This window comes from Dermacentor albipictus, chromosome 8, assembly GCF_038994185.2.
Source record: "Dermacentor albipictus isolate Rhodes 1998 colony chromosome 8, USDA_Dalb.pri_finalv2, whole genome shotgun sequence".
Taxonomy (NCBI): domain Eukaryota; kingdom Metazoa; phylum Arthropoda; class Arachnida; order Ixodida; family Ixodidae; genus Dermacentor; species Dermacentor albipictus.
The window spans coordinates 108,113,560-108,128,844 of NC_091828.1; the positions used below are offsets into that span (position 1 = coordinate 108,113,560).

Below are 15,285 nucleotides of genomic sequence, written 5' to 3' on the forward strand. Positions count from 1 at the left end.
GAAATCACCGAAGCAGGCTTTGGCCAAAAAGCCATGTTACAAAGCTTTGTGACCTATCGCATCAGAGGCAAGGAAATTTTACGTCATTCAACATTGCATTCACTCCACTCCTGCCCACAGGAAACAGCATTCACCAAAGCACAACGTAGATTTCCAGCATGTTTAATTTAACAAGTTTTTGTTCCATTGGCTGATACATGATGCTCACAAGCTAGCACACATACAATTCCGGCTTAGCTTCTATGGCAGCAATTAGTTAACAAAATAAATAAGCCTATGCACTTCAAGACAATAAATTGACGAGAATCAATTTTACTGTTCTCAAAACTTCACATGGAGAAGGAATATATTACAATTATCACAGCTAGAGAGCTAAATGTGCATATGCCAACTTAGCACCCATGCCAACTTAGCACCCAACCCGCAGCTGCTCCTCTCAACGCACGATCGACGGTCCGCTGATTGCAGTGGCGATGGCACTGACGGAAACGACGAGCTCGCATGAGTCAGCGATGCGCCCGTAAAGTTGGCTTCGCAGCGGCGCGGATCATTTGACGTCATTTTTCGCGCTCGGCCAATAGCGGTGCGAGCGGCGCCGGAAAAGGTATGCGCAACTCTGCTCCCTGCGGGAGTATATACAGGAACACTATGTTGACCGGCGTTTCCGCAGCTCCATCTGGGCAGGCCGTCACGCCCCATTGCACGTTGCCCGCTGCATTAACGGGAGCAATATATTGCTCATGCGCTCCGGAATTATTGTCTCACATGTAGCGCAATTTATTTAACGAGTTCAAGAAGTGTTACAGGGCCCCTTCAGCGCGATTTCAGACTCTGAGTGAAGAAAGGGGAATAAACAAAGAATAAGGCCTACATATTCGAAGATTCCAATGAAAAAAACATATATCTATCATTGTAGGCACTTTCACAAGTATCTATGAAACATCATGATGTGTCGACCGTGCCTTCATCTACATGATCTGTTTGTAGTCACGATTCAGCGGCTTGCTGAGTCCTATAAACGTCGCCGTCGAACAATACAGCAAGCAGGGACCGTCTCGAACCAGGACGCCACCGGTTGGAGCGCGAGCCCGCTTCATCCACGTGATCCGCTTCTCGATGCCGTCGGTAGAGCTTCGGTAGTGAACGTGTACACACTTTATGTGAGGCTTGAGACGGGCACTGAATGCCTGCAGGGATTCCGCGGCGTCATTGTCCTGTAATGGCGCCGCTGACAGAAGGCACAAGTACTGCAGGTGGTGGATGCGGGAAATGTTTTCCTGGAATGAAACGATGCCCGCAGAAAGTTATATTACTAAATAAATATAGGATATAGGAATTAAATAATATAGGACATGTAATGAGGAGGGAAGATAACCGATGGTCATAAAGGGTTGGGTTACGGTCTGGATTCCCTGACAAGGGAAGCGTAGCAGGGGGCGGCAGAAAGTTAGGTGTGCGGATGAGATAAAAAAGGTTTGCAGCGACAACATGGCCATAGTAAGCGCATGACCGGAGTAGTTGTAGAAGTATGGGAGAGGCCTTTGCCCTGCAATGGGCGTAGCCAGGCTGATGATGATGGTGAATTTAGACCTCAAAAATTTAACGAGGGCGCAAATATCTTTACCTCGCACACTTATGGCGAAAAAAGTGTTGCAAGGGTGTGAGTTATAGACATTTACATTCTCAATCCTTTCTTTCTGGGTTCTAAAAATTGTACAGTGCACGCCTTTTGGCTTGTTAGCCCATGACCGCAGCAGAATTATCACGAAATAACAGATGTGTGTCTGTCCCTTTTTTCCCGTCGTTTTATTTTTCGCTGTTCAGCTGAACGAACGATGCAACATGCAAGTGCACCAGGCGAGTGGCAGAGCCTAGAACGTTTCGCGGAAGCAATTTCAGTTGCGCATGTCTAACCTTTCTATGTCTGTGTCTGCGGTGAATCTTGCAACCCCAGTAAACATAGCGCAGAAGTACTTTGTTGCATATTACTTTTTTCATGCTGAACAAGCAACGCACCACACAATCTGTTGGTTTTTTTTTCGCTTGAGATTGAAACATGCGTATCTCATGTCACAGTCGTGGGAAAACGATTGTAAATGTTTCCGCATATCTGGGTGGTGCTCACGATTACCATGGCTATGTACTATTTTGCTGTGGTTTCATGCAATAAAAGAGTTGGTAGTCCCTGCTCGGTCCTACCTCTCCCTCCACCATTTTTCGTGTATTTTGCGCAGTACGCCATTCAGTGAGGCCTCCCCTCCCCCAAATAAACAAACTAGGAAATTTCATTTCCGGCGCTTTCGACACATTTAGATTACGGAACCATGCTCGTGGCACTGAAAGCCCGTAGCGCAAACCCGACTCACCAGCAGACACGCGTCGCCGAAGGGCAGGACATGGTGGCGAAGCACGAGACATCTCAGCGAGCTGTTTCTGGCCAGGCGCTGACCCAAAGACGGGTAGTCTGGGTGCGAAGGACTAGGGCAGTCTGACAGCCGCACCGACACCGCTGGGCAAGCCTCGACGAACCAAAGGAAGAAACGGACATGCACGTCACTTAGAGTCAGCCTTGCAAGCGCATTGTGAAAGACGGGCACGTCTTCGTTCATTTCCAACATGTCTTCGTGATCGAGGAGGAACTCACCCTCGCAGACGGCGCACCGAACGAAGCTGCCCCGCCTATCGTAGCGCACGTCCAGTTCTTTGAAGTCGGGGCAGTTCTGTGCTAGACGGCGCAGAGCTGACGGGCGGCGAAGCCCGCAAGGGGTCGCCGAGAGGGATTGCAGGTGCTCCAGCGAGCCGTCCTGGAGTAGTGCCGTCAAGTCGAGGTCGGGTCCGAAGTGGAAAGCGCTTATGTTAAGCTCGACGACCTGCTGGAGCTTGACGGAGATGAAGTCGTGAAGACTGTCGCGGTACGCGACGCCAGCCGTGGCGTAAGCACCGTCGGAGGGCTGTGCCGGAAGTAGTAGAAGACAGAGTTGGCGCACGTTCGTCCAGAAGTGTCCAAGGGCGGCAAGGCCAATCCATTCCGGCGTGCAGCCTTCTGCGTTGTGGACGGCAACCAGGACGAGCTGTTGCGGCAAATGGAGGGGATTTGTGTACCCGACAGCGAGATCTCGGATTAGGACACAGTTCCACATGTTGCTCGACCTCTGGTAGCTGACGTTGGCGCAGACGGTCGCGCAGCTCGTGAAGTCCAACGCTGTGGGCGGCAGGCATTGAAAGGAGGCTGGCACCTCGGAAGAGAACGTGAATGTTTCCAAATTGACGCCCTGTTCGAGGATGGCGTTACATTCCAGGAGCGCGTTTATGAAGTTTCCGCGCACGAAATGAACATGGAGCTCCTCGAGCAACGGGCAGTATCTCAGGAGCGCCGAGAGGAGCTTGAAGTTGAGGTCGCCGCTCACTTCGGCGTACATGCGGCGGAGATTGAGTGCGAGGATGCCTGGCACTTGCGACGCTGTGCTGTGCACCTCCATTATTTCCGAGTCCACGTCCGTCTCAGCCACGAGGGTGAACTCAACTTCCTTTAGACGCAGAAGCCGGTTTAGCATTAAGTGGAGCAAGGCGCTCGGCCTGAGCGGGCAGGCGACGCACTGCAAAATTTGGAGTCCCGTACATTTGGCGATGTGTAGAGGCAATTCGTTGGGTTCGAGAAGGATGCAATTTGTGAGGTCGAGTGCGCGGATAGCCAATAGTGATTTCACAGCTTCTAGCTTCTCGACCAGAGAAGACAGCCCTTGGTGGGCGCGTAGCGCCACCATTATTTCGGTGTCCCTGTGCCGTGTCTCTTTAGTGGAGGGCTTAAGGCTCGGGGAATTATTGAGGCTCGAGTGGCGCGGCCCGACGAACGGGGAAAGGCGATGGTTCTATTCGAGGGTTACGCATGACTTTCGACGAATGCTTGTTGCACACGGGATACACTACAGGCGAGCAACGTGACGTCACGGAGGTGCGGTGGCGCTGTCGTTACCCGCAAGGCGTGGAGAAGAAATATTTCCACGAGATTTTCGAAGCCGTGCGTTATCCGGAAGGTGCTCGAACGACTTTTCTACCTTTACTCGGCAAAGATTATTGTTCAAAGCGGCGAACAGCGATTAAGAGCAGCACAAGTGACAAAGTTGTTCGCTCGTTTCACCCCCTTCTGTTTGCCTGCTTGTTCGCAGCATGCATATACAGATGCATGAACCAGTGGATATGACGCGCTACAGGAGATAAGATTTTACCGAGGGAATGCATGTGCGGCTTCAATACGCCGGAGCCAGCTTCAAGCGATATAGCCTCTATTCTTATAGGGTAGAGACTATATGTTTCAGGTTACACTTACAGTTTACCCTTACTTATACGTTACTGGCTGCACTTACGTGAACCCGACAGGCATGGGCATGGGCATGGGCATGGCGTGACTGCGTGCGGTTTTACATGAACTCGCTTCTGAGAAGTCTTGAACAACGACCGCACCCAGGGCCGTGCCGAGATATCGACGCGTCCGAAATGCACTTCCGGTTCCCCCCTGCCGCCTGCAACAGCTTCTGTTTTGTGGGTCATGTCTTTATGATTAGGTCAGATGCTTGTCTTTGCCTTGTCATGATAGCCTTCCCGTTGCACAGTGCACAAATCGCGACGTGACACTGCTTCCGCTCAAGTTATAGGGCTGGCTGTAGCCCGACCAGTGAGCGTTTACATGCGCGCTGCGAACAGGTCGAGCTGGGTCGACCTCATGACGTCTGGCCGACTCAGCCCCACCCGACACTCGTTCAGGCCGTCCAGGCAGTGTTTGCACGAGCTCGACAGACCGATTCCCGCCCGAGAAGCCGACTGGACCGGCTTCTGTCTGGTGCATGCCCCGCCATATTAATGCTTGGCAGAGACTATAGCCGGCGGTGCATCGTGGTTAAGCGCGCTCCTCTGTTTCTTATCAAGGGGCAAATTAACAACAAGGTGATGTCGACAAGATGGTGCGTCAACTCACAACTATTATTTTTTCGTTAGAGCACGGTGGCTAATGTACGGAAGTCAGAAAAAGATGTAGCTGAGGGCAATAAAATTAGACAAAAACAAAGCGAGAGAGATAAAAACTTGAGCAGTTCACTCCCTTCGTCAACAAGCGTGTTATGGACGTTCATGGTATTGCACAAGCGCGGCGTACGAAAATATTATGTTCTAAGAATTTATTGTCATGGATGAAGCGTTTTCGCATCTATCTGTGTGGCGTAGTTTTGATGCCTTACTAATCGTTTCCACCGTGTTATCTAACGCACGATATAACTTCACAGCCTTCCTGACCGTGGTTCTGGTGAGCATGATGAAAAACTCGATTCAAAAATGAATTTTGCTGGTTTAGGCGCGGAAACCCCGATACGATCGCGAGGTACCTTGTAGTGGGAGGACTCCGGAATAACTTTGACCACCTGGGATCCTTTAAAGGGCGCCCAATTCATGGTTCAAGAGTGCTGTTTTGCGTATAGCCCCCCATCCAAATGCCGCGGACATGGCTGCGGGATTATATCCCTTTCCCCCGAGCTTGGGAGCTCGTATAGCTGAGCCCTTTGCTGTGCGGACATTCAATAATTTCAATGCTTTTTTTGTTCCCTAAGTATACGCCTACGTCATGTCCTTATTACGGCGTCCTTACTTTGTCGATACAGAGAACCCGAGCCAATTCATCGAAAACGAAACCGCGCTTTTGAACGGGGCGATGCGGCGCCATCAGGCGTAATTTCGACATGTCTATTCGATTCAACCAAGTTTGTTTGCGGATGCTGAACCTATGGATGGGGCGCTACAAATCTGGGAAGCTAATTGGAACGTTTGGGGAGGAACGGTGTTGCGAAGAGCAAGTTCAGCCCAAGGTCGGTCTCATTTTTTTTTCGGAAATTCCATGACCACCTACTCGTGGCTGCGCTGATAAGAGTCAACGAGGTCTCTTGAGCTGATTAGTTGCATCGTGCCGAGTGTTACGGGGTCGTTATTACCTCGGCAACATTCCCATGTATCGCCCCATTGACGTAAAGGGCTCGTTTAACTGTCCACATTTTCGGGGCGTACTGTCGGTATACTTATTAGGAACCATTAATGAGCACGAAACACTCATATATTCACGTCATAATCGCTATAGCAGTAGCACGCACGGCGCGACTGTCGGTTTTAAATTTTCCGTCGTCACCGTTTGCGGCGCCACCTCGTGTTGCACTAAACAACTCCTCGAGGAAATGCAAGTTTGCATCACTCACATCCTGCACTAGCTCATTTATAATCATTGTTGGACCACTTCAATGTATATCGCTCACTTCGAGACCCAGTTAATGGAGACGGTGTCCGCTGCACAGTTAACACAGTCGCGTTCGCCAGTAATCTCAATGTATACCCAATAACCCTACAATCTCAAACCTACATTTCAATCGCACCGTTGTCACACCTCAACTCCGTTGTCACACCTCCCTTGCTCTAGACTCCTACTGCTTCGACTGGTTCCTCTGCGATTCCGAAGGTGTGGCCATCAAAGATCCAGTTCTCCTTTTTCTGTAAAAAGAAAGGAAAACCTCAACAGAAGCGCATTAGAAAACTTACGTCATGAGAAGTTAATGATGTGTGGTGTTCTTTGGCGCAAGGGCCAGGTTTGGCGAAAGAGCGCCATGACAATTGGTAATGTTGACGATGTATTAGGGATGGCGTGCACAAAGAATTCCTCATAGAAGATGTCACATGGTTGTAAAAGGGCCTAAAACCTGTAGCTGTAAATGGCGTAGAATATATAGTAGCTAATATAATGACGGTGACTAGGCAGTGATGTGGGCTATGGCAACGGGCTTTCGTTAAAACATTTTGCAATAAAACATAACACTGACACCAGAGTTTCAAGAGAGCCCTTGAATGCAGAGCTGTTAGTCATGTGCTAAAAATTGCCTGGCCAAATGATTTTCAGGGTGTCGCTTTCGGCTAAAAAATCTAAGACTATTTGCAGTTTAATAAAATGGTTCGTCACTAAGGAAAAATGCAGGATGGAGAGGTATATTTTCGCGATATGCAGAAGGGAAATACTTTTTCCTCCCTGTTTCTATTGTAGGGCACTGGATAATAACATGGAGGACTGTTAGGCTATCGCCGCACCTACTACAAGTAGGACGATCCCCGCCAGTCAAGAGGTAGGAGTGAGTACTGTAAGTGTGTCCTATTCTTAATCGGCAAAGAAGTACTTCCTTGTACCGTGCTGTTTGTTCACTTATCCAATTCCGTAATTTTGGTTTTATAATGTGTAACTTATTCAATGTTTGTGTATCCCACTCTGCTTGCCGATGATTCCTCGATTTTCGGCGCAGAAAGGGCTTTAGGTCTGTGGCAGGAATGGGGATATTTCCATCTGTGTCGCTAAAACTCACTGACGTAGCGTTTTCGTCAGATGCTACGTTGCCTTTTATACCTTTATGGCCAGGTTCCCAGCAAAGGATAATCGCTTGGTTGCACATATATGCGGAGCATAACAAGCTATACAGATCAATAGAAACCGCATTCATATGCTTCCGTAAGCTAATTAGGGCTCTCACTACACTTAATGAGTCTGTGAAGACAATAGCCTTAGCGATATTTCTGTGCCGTATGTGTTGAATAGCCTTAAGAATGGCGTATGCTTCTGCTGTATAGATACTGGTGTGTGGGTTTAGTGGTCCAGATGTTGTAAGTGAGGGTCCCAGAGCTGCGTAAGCAACACCAGCTGGACACTTCGAAGCATCTGTGTAAAATTCATCACATGAGTACTTCTCCTTGAGTTCCCAAAAATGCGAATATATGTGTGCCTCCAGGGATCTTTCGATATTTCTAAGAAAGATGTCACATTGGATAGTCTGCCACTCCCAAGGTGGTGGAAGCCGTGTAGGAGCCATTAGGACATTGTGTAAAAGAGGGAACCCTGTTTTTTCTGAGAGTGATTCCAACCGGAGGGACAAAGGAGGGCCTAATGGCTGGGCGGTTACGAAACAGCCTAGCAGTGGACAAGTCGCATATAGTAGAATTACAAGGATGTTTATCATCTGAGTTAACTTTTAGGGCGTAGGAGAAAGTTCAATATGTCCTTTGGTAGTGCAATGACCATTCGTTTGATTCGATGTAGAGGCCTTGCACAGGGCTAGTCCTAAAGGCGCCTGTAGAAAGGCGGATACCTAAGTGGTGAATAGGATCTAGCATTTTGAGAGCACTAGGTCTGGCAGAATTATAGACTATTGCTCCGTTGTCAAGGCGTGTTTATATTAGACTTTTGTACAGCTTTAAAAGGCACAGCCTGTCGCTTCCCCAAGATGTACGTGACAAAAGCTTCAGCAGGTTCATAGACTTGAGGAACTTTGATTTCAGATACTTCAGGTGGGGTGCAAAAGTCAGCTTACCGTCTAAAAGGATTCCTAGAAATTTGTTGTCATGGCTCACAGATAGCCGTTCTCCATTTATATCTGTTGCGGGGTCCGCCAGTATGCCTCTGTTGTTAGATAATAGGACGCATGTACTTTTTGTGGGTTTAGCTTGAAACCGTTTTGGTCCGCCCACTTAGATAATTTATTTATGCAAAGCTGTACTTGTCGCTCGCAGATACTTAGGTTACATGATTAGAAACTTATCTGGATGACATCCACATATACAGAATAAAACATAGTATGTGGTATGGCAGTCTGGATCGAGTTCATTTTTACAATATGAAGAGCGCAGCTCAGCACATCACCTTGTGGAACAGCAGCCTCTTGCGTAAATGGACGCGACAGAACATTACCAACTCTAACACGGAACGTCCGATTGGAGAGGAAACTCTGAATCACGTTCAGCAAGCTGCCTCGAACTCCCAGTTCAGACAGGTCATGGAGGATTCCAATGCGCCAGGTTGTGTCGTATGCCTTTTCCATATCTAAAAATACTGACAGGAAGAACTGTTTGTGGACAACGGTATCACGGATATTTGTCTCGATGCGAACAAGGTGATCTGTTGTGGATCTACCCTCCCTAAAACTGCACTGAAAGGGATCGAGTATCTTGTTGCTTTCAAAAAAGTGGATGAGGTGACGGTTAATCATCTCAAATAATTTGCATAGGCAACTAGTCAGAGCTATAGGCCTATAACTGCTGGGTAACGAAGGGTCCTTGTCCTCTTTGAGAATAGGGATTACGATTGTTTCTTTCCAGGCAGAAGGAATGTAGCTGGCAGAGAACATGGAATTGAAGAGTGACAGTAGTGTTTTTTGGGTTTCAGGGTGTAAGTGTCTGATCATCTCATACATTATTCTGTCACTTCCTGGAGTGGATTTGTTGCAACAGTTCAGTGAGGCTTGGAACTCAGCCATTCCAAATGGACGCTTGTATACTTCATAGGATGTGGCTTTCCCACCCAGAGTCATCTGTTCTGCTTGTCACCGGAATTTTAGGGATGTATCTGTGTAATGAGATGTACTGGAAATGTGCTCTGAATGTGTTCCTAGACAGTCTGCCTGGTCCTCAAGAGTAGCTGTTTGCGTGTTTACTAATGGTAGAGGATGAGTTTCGCGTCCTTTTATTTTGTTTACTGTGTTCCAGGCTTTTCTTTTGTCTGTATGTGAACTAATACTAGAGATGTATTTTTGCCAGCTTTCCCTTTTGGCAAGGTGGCGCGTTCTTCTACCTTCTGATTTTATTTTCTTGAAGCTGATCAAGGTCTCGGTAGCTGGGCAGTCGCGAAGGTGACTCCAAGCCTTAATTTTATTTTTGCGAGCTTCCTTACAATGCTCATTCCACCAAGGAATACGTCGTTTAGAGGGTGACCCATTCGTTTGAGGTATACATATTGATGCAGCATCAGTTATAAATGCCGTCAAATGTGACACTCTATCATCGATTGAGAGGGTACAGATGTCATCCCAGGTCAAATGTGTCAGCTCTCTGTATCGTTTCCAGTCAGCACAGTCAACCTTCCAACGGGGCAGATGTGGAGAAAACTTATCGCTTTTTGTTAATTTTAAGACAATTGGGAAATGGTCACTCCCATATGGATTTCTGATCACGTTCCACTCCAGTTATGACACTAGTGTGCTTGATGTTATGCTTAAGTCAATAGATGAGAACGTTTTGTTTGCCACGCTGTAGAATGTGGGTTCTTTCTTGTTTAGTAGGCATGCATTGGAAGACAAAAGGAAGTTTTCTAACAAGCGCCTTCTCGTATCACGACAACCTCCCCAGAGGGTGTTGTGTGCGTTTAGATTGCCTACTACAGTGTAAGGTTCGGGGAGTTCTGCGATAAAGCTCTCGAATTCTGTTCTGGAAAGTTGATGGCTCGGGGGAATGTAGAGAGAGCTTACTGTAGCTAGCTTATCAAATAGTGCGCTTCTGGTTGCCACTGCCTCAAGGGGCGTTTGCAGTTGTAAATGCTTACAGGCGATACCCTTATAAACTATAATATCAACACCGCCTGACGAGACGTAGGCGTCACTGCGATCTTTGCGGTAAATGGCATATTGTTTGAGAAAGTTAATATGTGAAGGATTGAGGTGTGTTTCTTTCACACACAGCACCCTTGGATTAAACTTGCGAAGGAGTTCCTTAATGTCGTCAAGATTGTGTATTAGACCTCTCACATTCCAATGCATTACCTGCGTGGCCCTATTGGAAGTGTTTTATGGTGTTTGTCAAGAGATATCAATTAGGTTGGCTCAAGGGACCTTTCGAGGCCCCTTGATGTGGAGTATTTCTTTTTTGTTGGCCCGCTCCAGGGAGCAAAGCCGTTCCTTCGGCGCCTGAGACGCCGGAGAAGTTTTTTACATCAGAGGCGCTGGATGACGCCCGCTCAGCGGGCACGCGCGGGGGTTTTTCGGGCCTGTCTGCACGAGCAGTGGCCCTGGGACCGGCAGGCTCGGAGGTCTGCTGGCCCTTCGTGGTAGGGTCCGGAAGAGCAGTGCCTGTTCCCGCCAGGGGGGCTGATGGCGTAACCGCCGTCACACTCCGTGTGACTTGCGCGGCCGCCAGAATATGTGGCGCTGCCCCCCGGCGCGTCACATCACAGTAGGACGGATTCGATTGGTTGTGGACTCTAAAACGCTTGCGCGCTTCTGGAAAAGAGATGTTTAGTTTGACCTTCTGTTCGATTATTTGTTTTTATTTCTTCCATGACGGGTACGATCGTGAATAGGCGGGCTGGTCTCCTTCACAGTTAGCGCAGTGGGTTGTGGAAGAGCAGTTGTCTGAAGTGTGGTCTTTAGATGCACATTTTGCACAATTAGCACGCCCTCGGTAGCTCTGCGACCCATGCCCAAAACGCTGACACTTGAAGCATCGGCGAGGATTGGGAATAGTTTACAATATCCCGTCTCTAACGAATCAGGTAGTTCACTTGTTCCAAATGTTATCATTAGATGCTTTGTTGGAATTTCCTTGTTGTCGCGTCTTAGCTTAATTCATTGCACCTTTACCACGTTTTGGTCTTGCCATCCTTCCATCAGCTCGCTCTCACTAAGTTCAAGGAGGTCGTCATCAGAAATGACACCACGCACAGTGTTCATAGACCGGTGGGGACCCACAAAGACAGGAATGTCACCAAACGCAACAAGATGAGTCAATGTGCTGTATTCAAGCTTGTCACGCACTTCGAGAAGAAGGTCACCGTTTCCCATTTTAGTTACTTTGTAACTAGGGCCAATTGCTTCTGTCAAACATTTTGCGACAACAAATGGGGATATTGTGCGGACTGTCTTGCTTTCATGCTGACTATGTATTACATGCTTTTTGGGAAAAAATTCTTTCGGTTTCAAGGGAATGTTGAGGGTTTCATCGGTTTGGCCCCATCTTCAGGGAGCGATCAGGGAGGGGGGGGGGGAGACTAGAAGCCATATATATGAAAACTGTATATGAGAACCCACCTCGGAGCCCAACCTGGGGACGTGACAGGATTAGAAATATTCTATTCTGCATACGCCAGCAGTATATTCGTACTATAACCTAATATATATATATACCCAAGACTGGATATATTACACAAGGTTAACCCTTGCCGCCCAGAATAAAGGAAATTAAAAGAGATGAATAGAAGACAGGAAAGATGAAAAAGGCGAAAGAGAAAGACGACGATTGGAGAGGAACACAGGAAAAGGCGACTGCCGATTTCCCCCAGGTGGGTCAGCCTGGAGGTGCTGTCTATGTGAAGCAGAGGCCAAAGAGGTGTGTTGCCTCCGCCGGGAGGCCTTAACGGTCCGAACACCCGGCATCGGCTCAACCTCCAGGATCCCCCGTTTCCTGGGCACGGCTAGGCCGCGCACGGCTACACGCGGGAGGGTCCAACCCTCGTGTGTTCGGGTACGCGGTGTTGCAACACACCGAACGCCTGCTGACGCAGACGCACCTGCGGGGAACGTCGTGAGAAGTTCTGGAATCACTTCTTCTACTTGCTTCCAAGTTGTTTAATAAATTTACCTTCATAGTCAAAAGAAGCTCTAGAGGTTGTCAAATTAATTCTATTTATTTATTCTAGAATAACGCTCGCAGAAAAGTCATTTACGACACTCAGGTGGGATTGATATTCCTTGTAGACGCCGAATTCTATATAAATCCACGAGGGCAATGGGTAGGCAAATAAATTTAAACGACCACAACATAATGCTTACTCGGGCATTTCTAAAAAAAAATACTACAGCGCTTTTGCCAATTACAAAAAGCACACTGATCATAACAGAGCATCCTTCTCCCAGTTGATTTGCACATTGTTGGCAGCTAGCGAGTAAAATTTAGTTTTGGCGACCAAGCTGTTGATGCCGGTAGGTAGGCGGGCTACCATTTTCCACGTAGCCCAGACCCGTTCAGCTCTCGTAGCTGGTCCTCAGGACTTGGGCTAAGCAAAGCATAGTGCGCCTCCCATTGCAAACCTCATTCAGAAAACAGCACACCACGGAATAACTTCCACCACTTCCACATCTAGACGGTGGTTTAACAACTATAGTGCTGTGCACTCCGTTAAGTTTTGAACCCCCCAAAATTCCCGAGGACGATCAATCCACTGGCAGTGGTCATCACACTCGGCTCCAGTAAGTAAAGCCTACCCCTTACCACAATCCGATTAACGACTTATGAAGTTTGAAATTGGTCGTAGACTTCCTTCAACCCAACAAAGCGCTTTAGGCCCTTTCCGAGACCCCCCAAAATTATTAAATGGTTCCGAACAATCATAATTGCGTGGAAAAGAAATGTTCAATGGCCAGTACGTGAAACAAGGATATTTTTAAGCAATTATTTGTAAAATGTCGACTGTGGCCGTGCATGAATGTGTACTTAGTAAAGGAAGAAATATTAAAAAGGTAATTTTCAACGTGGTTTCTCGTTTATATATGGTTTTCTAAAAAAGAAGATACACATTATTGTGGATTTTATTTTTTACGGTATTTGGAATGATCTCTGCTCAATGGTTCGACGGGGGGGGGGGGGGAGGGGTCACTCTTCCCACGTGAAAAACTCTCTTTCATAATACCCGACCTATTTTCATTAAACATTTATTTTTTGTGTTAGCCTATGCGCTTCCCTATTTGTTGGCCGATAAAGTCGAGATATTTACATTGCAAAACCTAACCGACCACGCAATTCAGTGTCATGGTACCAAACAATTGCAATGAATTTCATTTGCGGCAAAATTTTTGGAACAGCATAAAGTTTCCGTCTGTATTACTTCCTATACTTTAATAATCTACTACATCCTAAATTATGTGGTTTCGCACTGTGGGAAGAGCGCGCCCCCCGTCTTACATACGCGCTCCGTAAGAACACTTTACAAAATTAAAGGTAAGAAAGTTACTCGCACTACTCAACTAGTTTCTTTTGAAAGGGGCTTCGGACAGCGTTTGGCACCCCACAGAGACTGTAGTACATGAAGAACCGGTGGTACAGGCGTCTGTCACCTTCTCAAGTTTTTGCATGGAAAGTCCTGGAGAATGTGCACAAACACTATGCTGAAACTATATAGGGTACTTTTCCGCTGATTTCCCCCGGTAGCGCGTTAACCATCGTCTTCTACGGCAGGGCCAGCATAGGTGGAGCTACTGTCAAGGGTGCGACTACCGCGGGTTTGGAGCGGAGGAGGAGCGAAGTGCTTTACGCTAGATTTGCAGATTGAGGGGATGTTATTTTGGTAGGCGTTTCCGCAGCACCACCTCGGCACGCCTTCAAGGCACATTGTACGTTCCCGTAAGCGTGAGAGACAGAGAGAAACAACTTTATTTGCCACTGCAGGGTTGGAAGTTGGGGCAGGTAGGCCTAGTGTGGCTCCCAGGAGGGGCGACGTCTTGGGCCCACGAGACGAGTGAAAGTGGTGTTTTCTTGTCTGCTCTTGTCAGCAGCTGGTTTCAACCCTCCTCGGAGGGAGCCGGCACTCATGATTGGGGGGAGGGTTACCCTCGCATCCCCAGAGAATGTGTGTACTAAGTGCGACCACGGAGGGTTCGCCTGCGCTCCATAAAAGCGAGCAATTTTTGGCCCGTGCGTTGCGAAAACACTCTCTCGCGTCTAGCGCGATTGATTTACCGGCTGAAAAACCGTCACAGGGCCCCTTTAGTGCCAGTTTAGACACTGGGTGATGGAGGAGGAGGAATAAACTTTATAAGTAGAAATGAGCCGACGATAAAATCGTCTGAGGTGGGCGGCGTCCCTAGTCCAGAATGCCGTGGGCCTGAGCTGATAGCTTGGCCCTGCTCACCAGGCGATGCTGGTCTTCAGGGCTCGAGCTTGTCAGCTGGGCCTCCGACTGCTCGACGGTTGGTCCGGTGATGGGCGGTGTCGATAAGTTTTGTTGGCATTCCCATACCATATGGTAGAGGGTAGTGGGCGTAGAGCAGAAGGCGTATTTGTGAGTATAGGTCTTAGGATACATGGCTTGTAGCAGGGTGCCGTGCGGGAATGAGCCGGTCTGTAGTTTTCGGAAGATCACCGCCTCTTCTCTTGTGAGCTGGGGATGCGGGGGTGGATAGATCCTCCTACCCAGTCTGTAGTGGCTCAAGATATCGGCGTATCTTTTGGGGACGCTATCTTGTTGGTCTACCGGTGCTCGTGAACCTGGTGGGATAACCCGGAGAATATGATCTGGGGCAGCGGCATTAGCCGCTACATCACCCGCCAGGGACACGTGTCCCGGGGCCCAGACAATGTAGAGTTCTGGAAAATTGTCCCGTTTTTCGAGGATGCTCAGGGCTTGTTTGGAAATGCGGCCCTTTTGGTGATCTCTACATGCTGTTTGTGAGTCGGTGATGATTGTGATTAGATATTCCTCTCGCTGACCCGTAGTGGCCGCCAGGGCTATCGCCGTTT

The 15,285-nt window shown here is 48.2% G+C and overlaps 1 protein-coding gene across 1 annotated transcript; it reads right to left on the reverse strand.

The window, feature by feature from the left end:
• Positions 1–546: 546 nt before the first annotated feature.
• Positions 547–4,409, reverse strand: LOC139048986 (uncharacterized). The gene is made up of 2 exons (XM_070524001.1): positions 2,367–4,409; positions 547–1,277 (listed from the first exon to the last, which is right to left on the reverse strand). The coding sequence occupies exons 1-2, from the start codon at positions 3,762–3,764 to the stop codon at positions 969–971; spliced, it is 1,707 nt and encodes a 568-aa protein (XP_070380102.1). The 5' UTR covers positions 3,765–4,409; the 3' UTR covers positions 547–968.
• Positions 4,410–15,285: the final 10,876 nt, after the last annotated feature.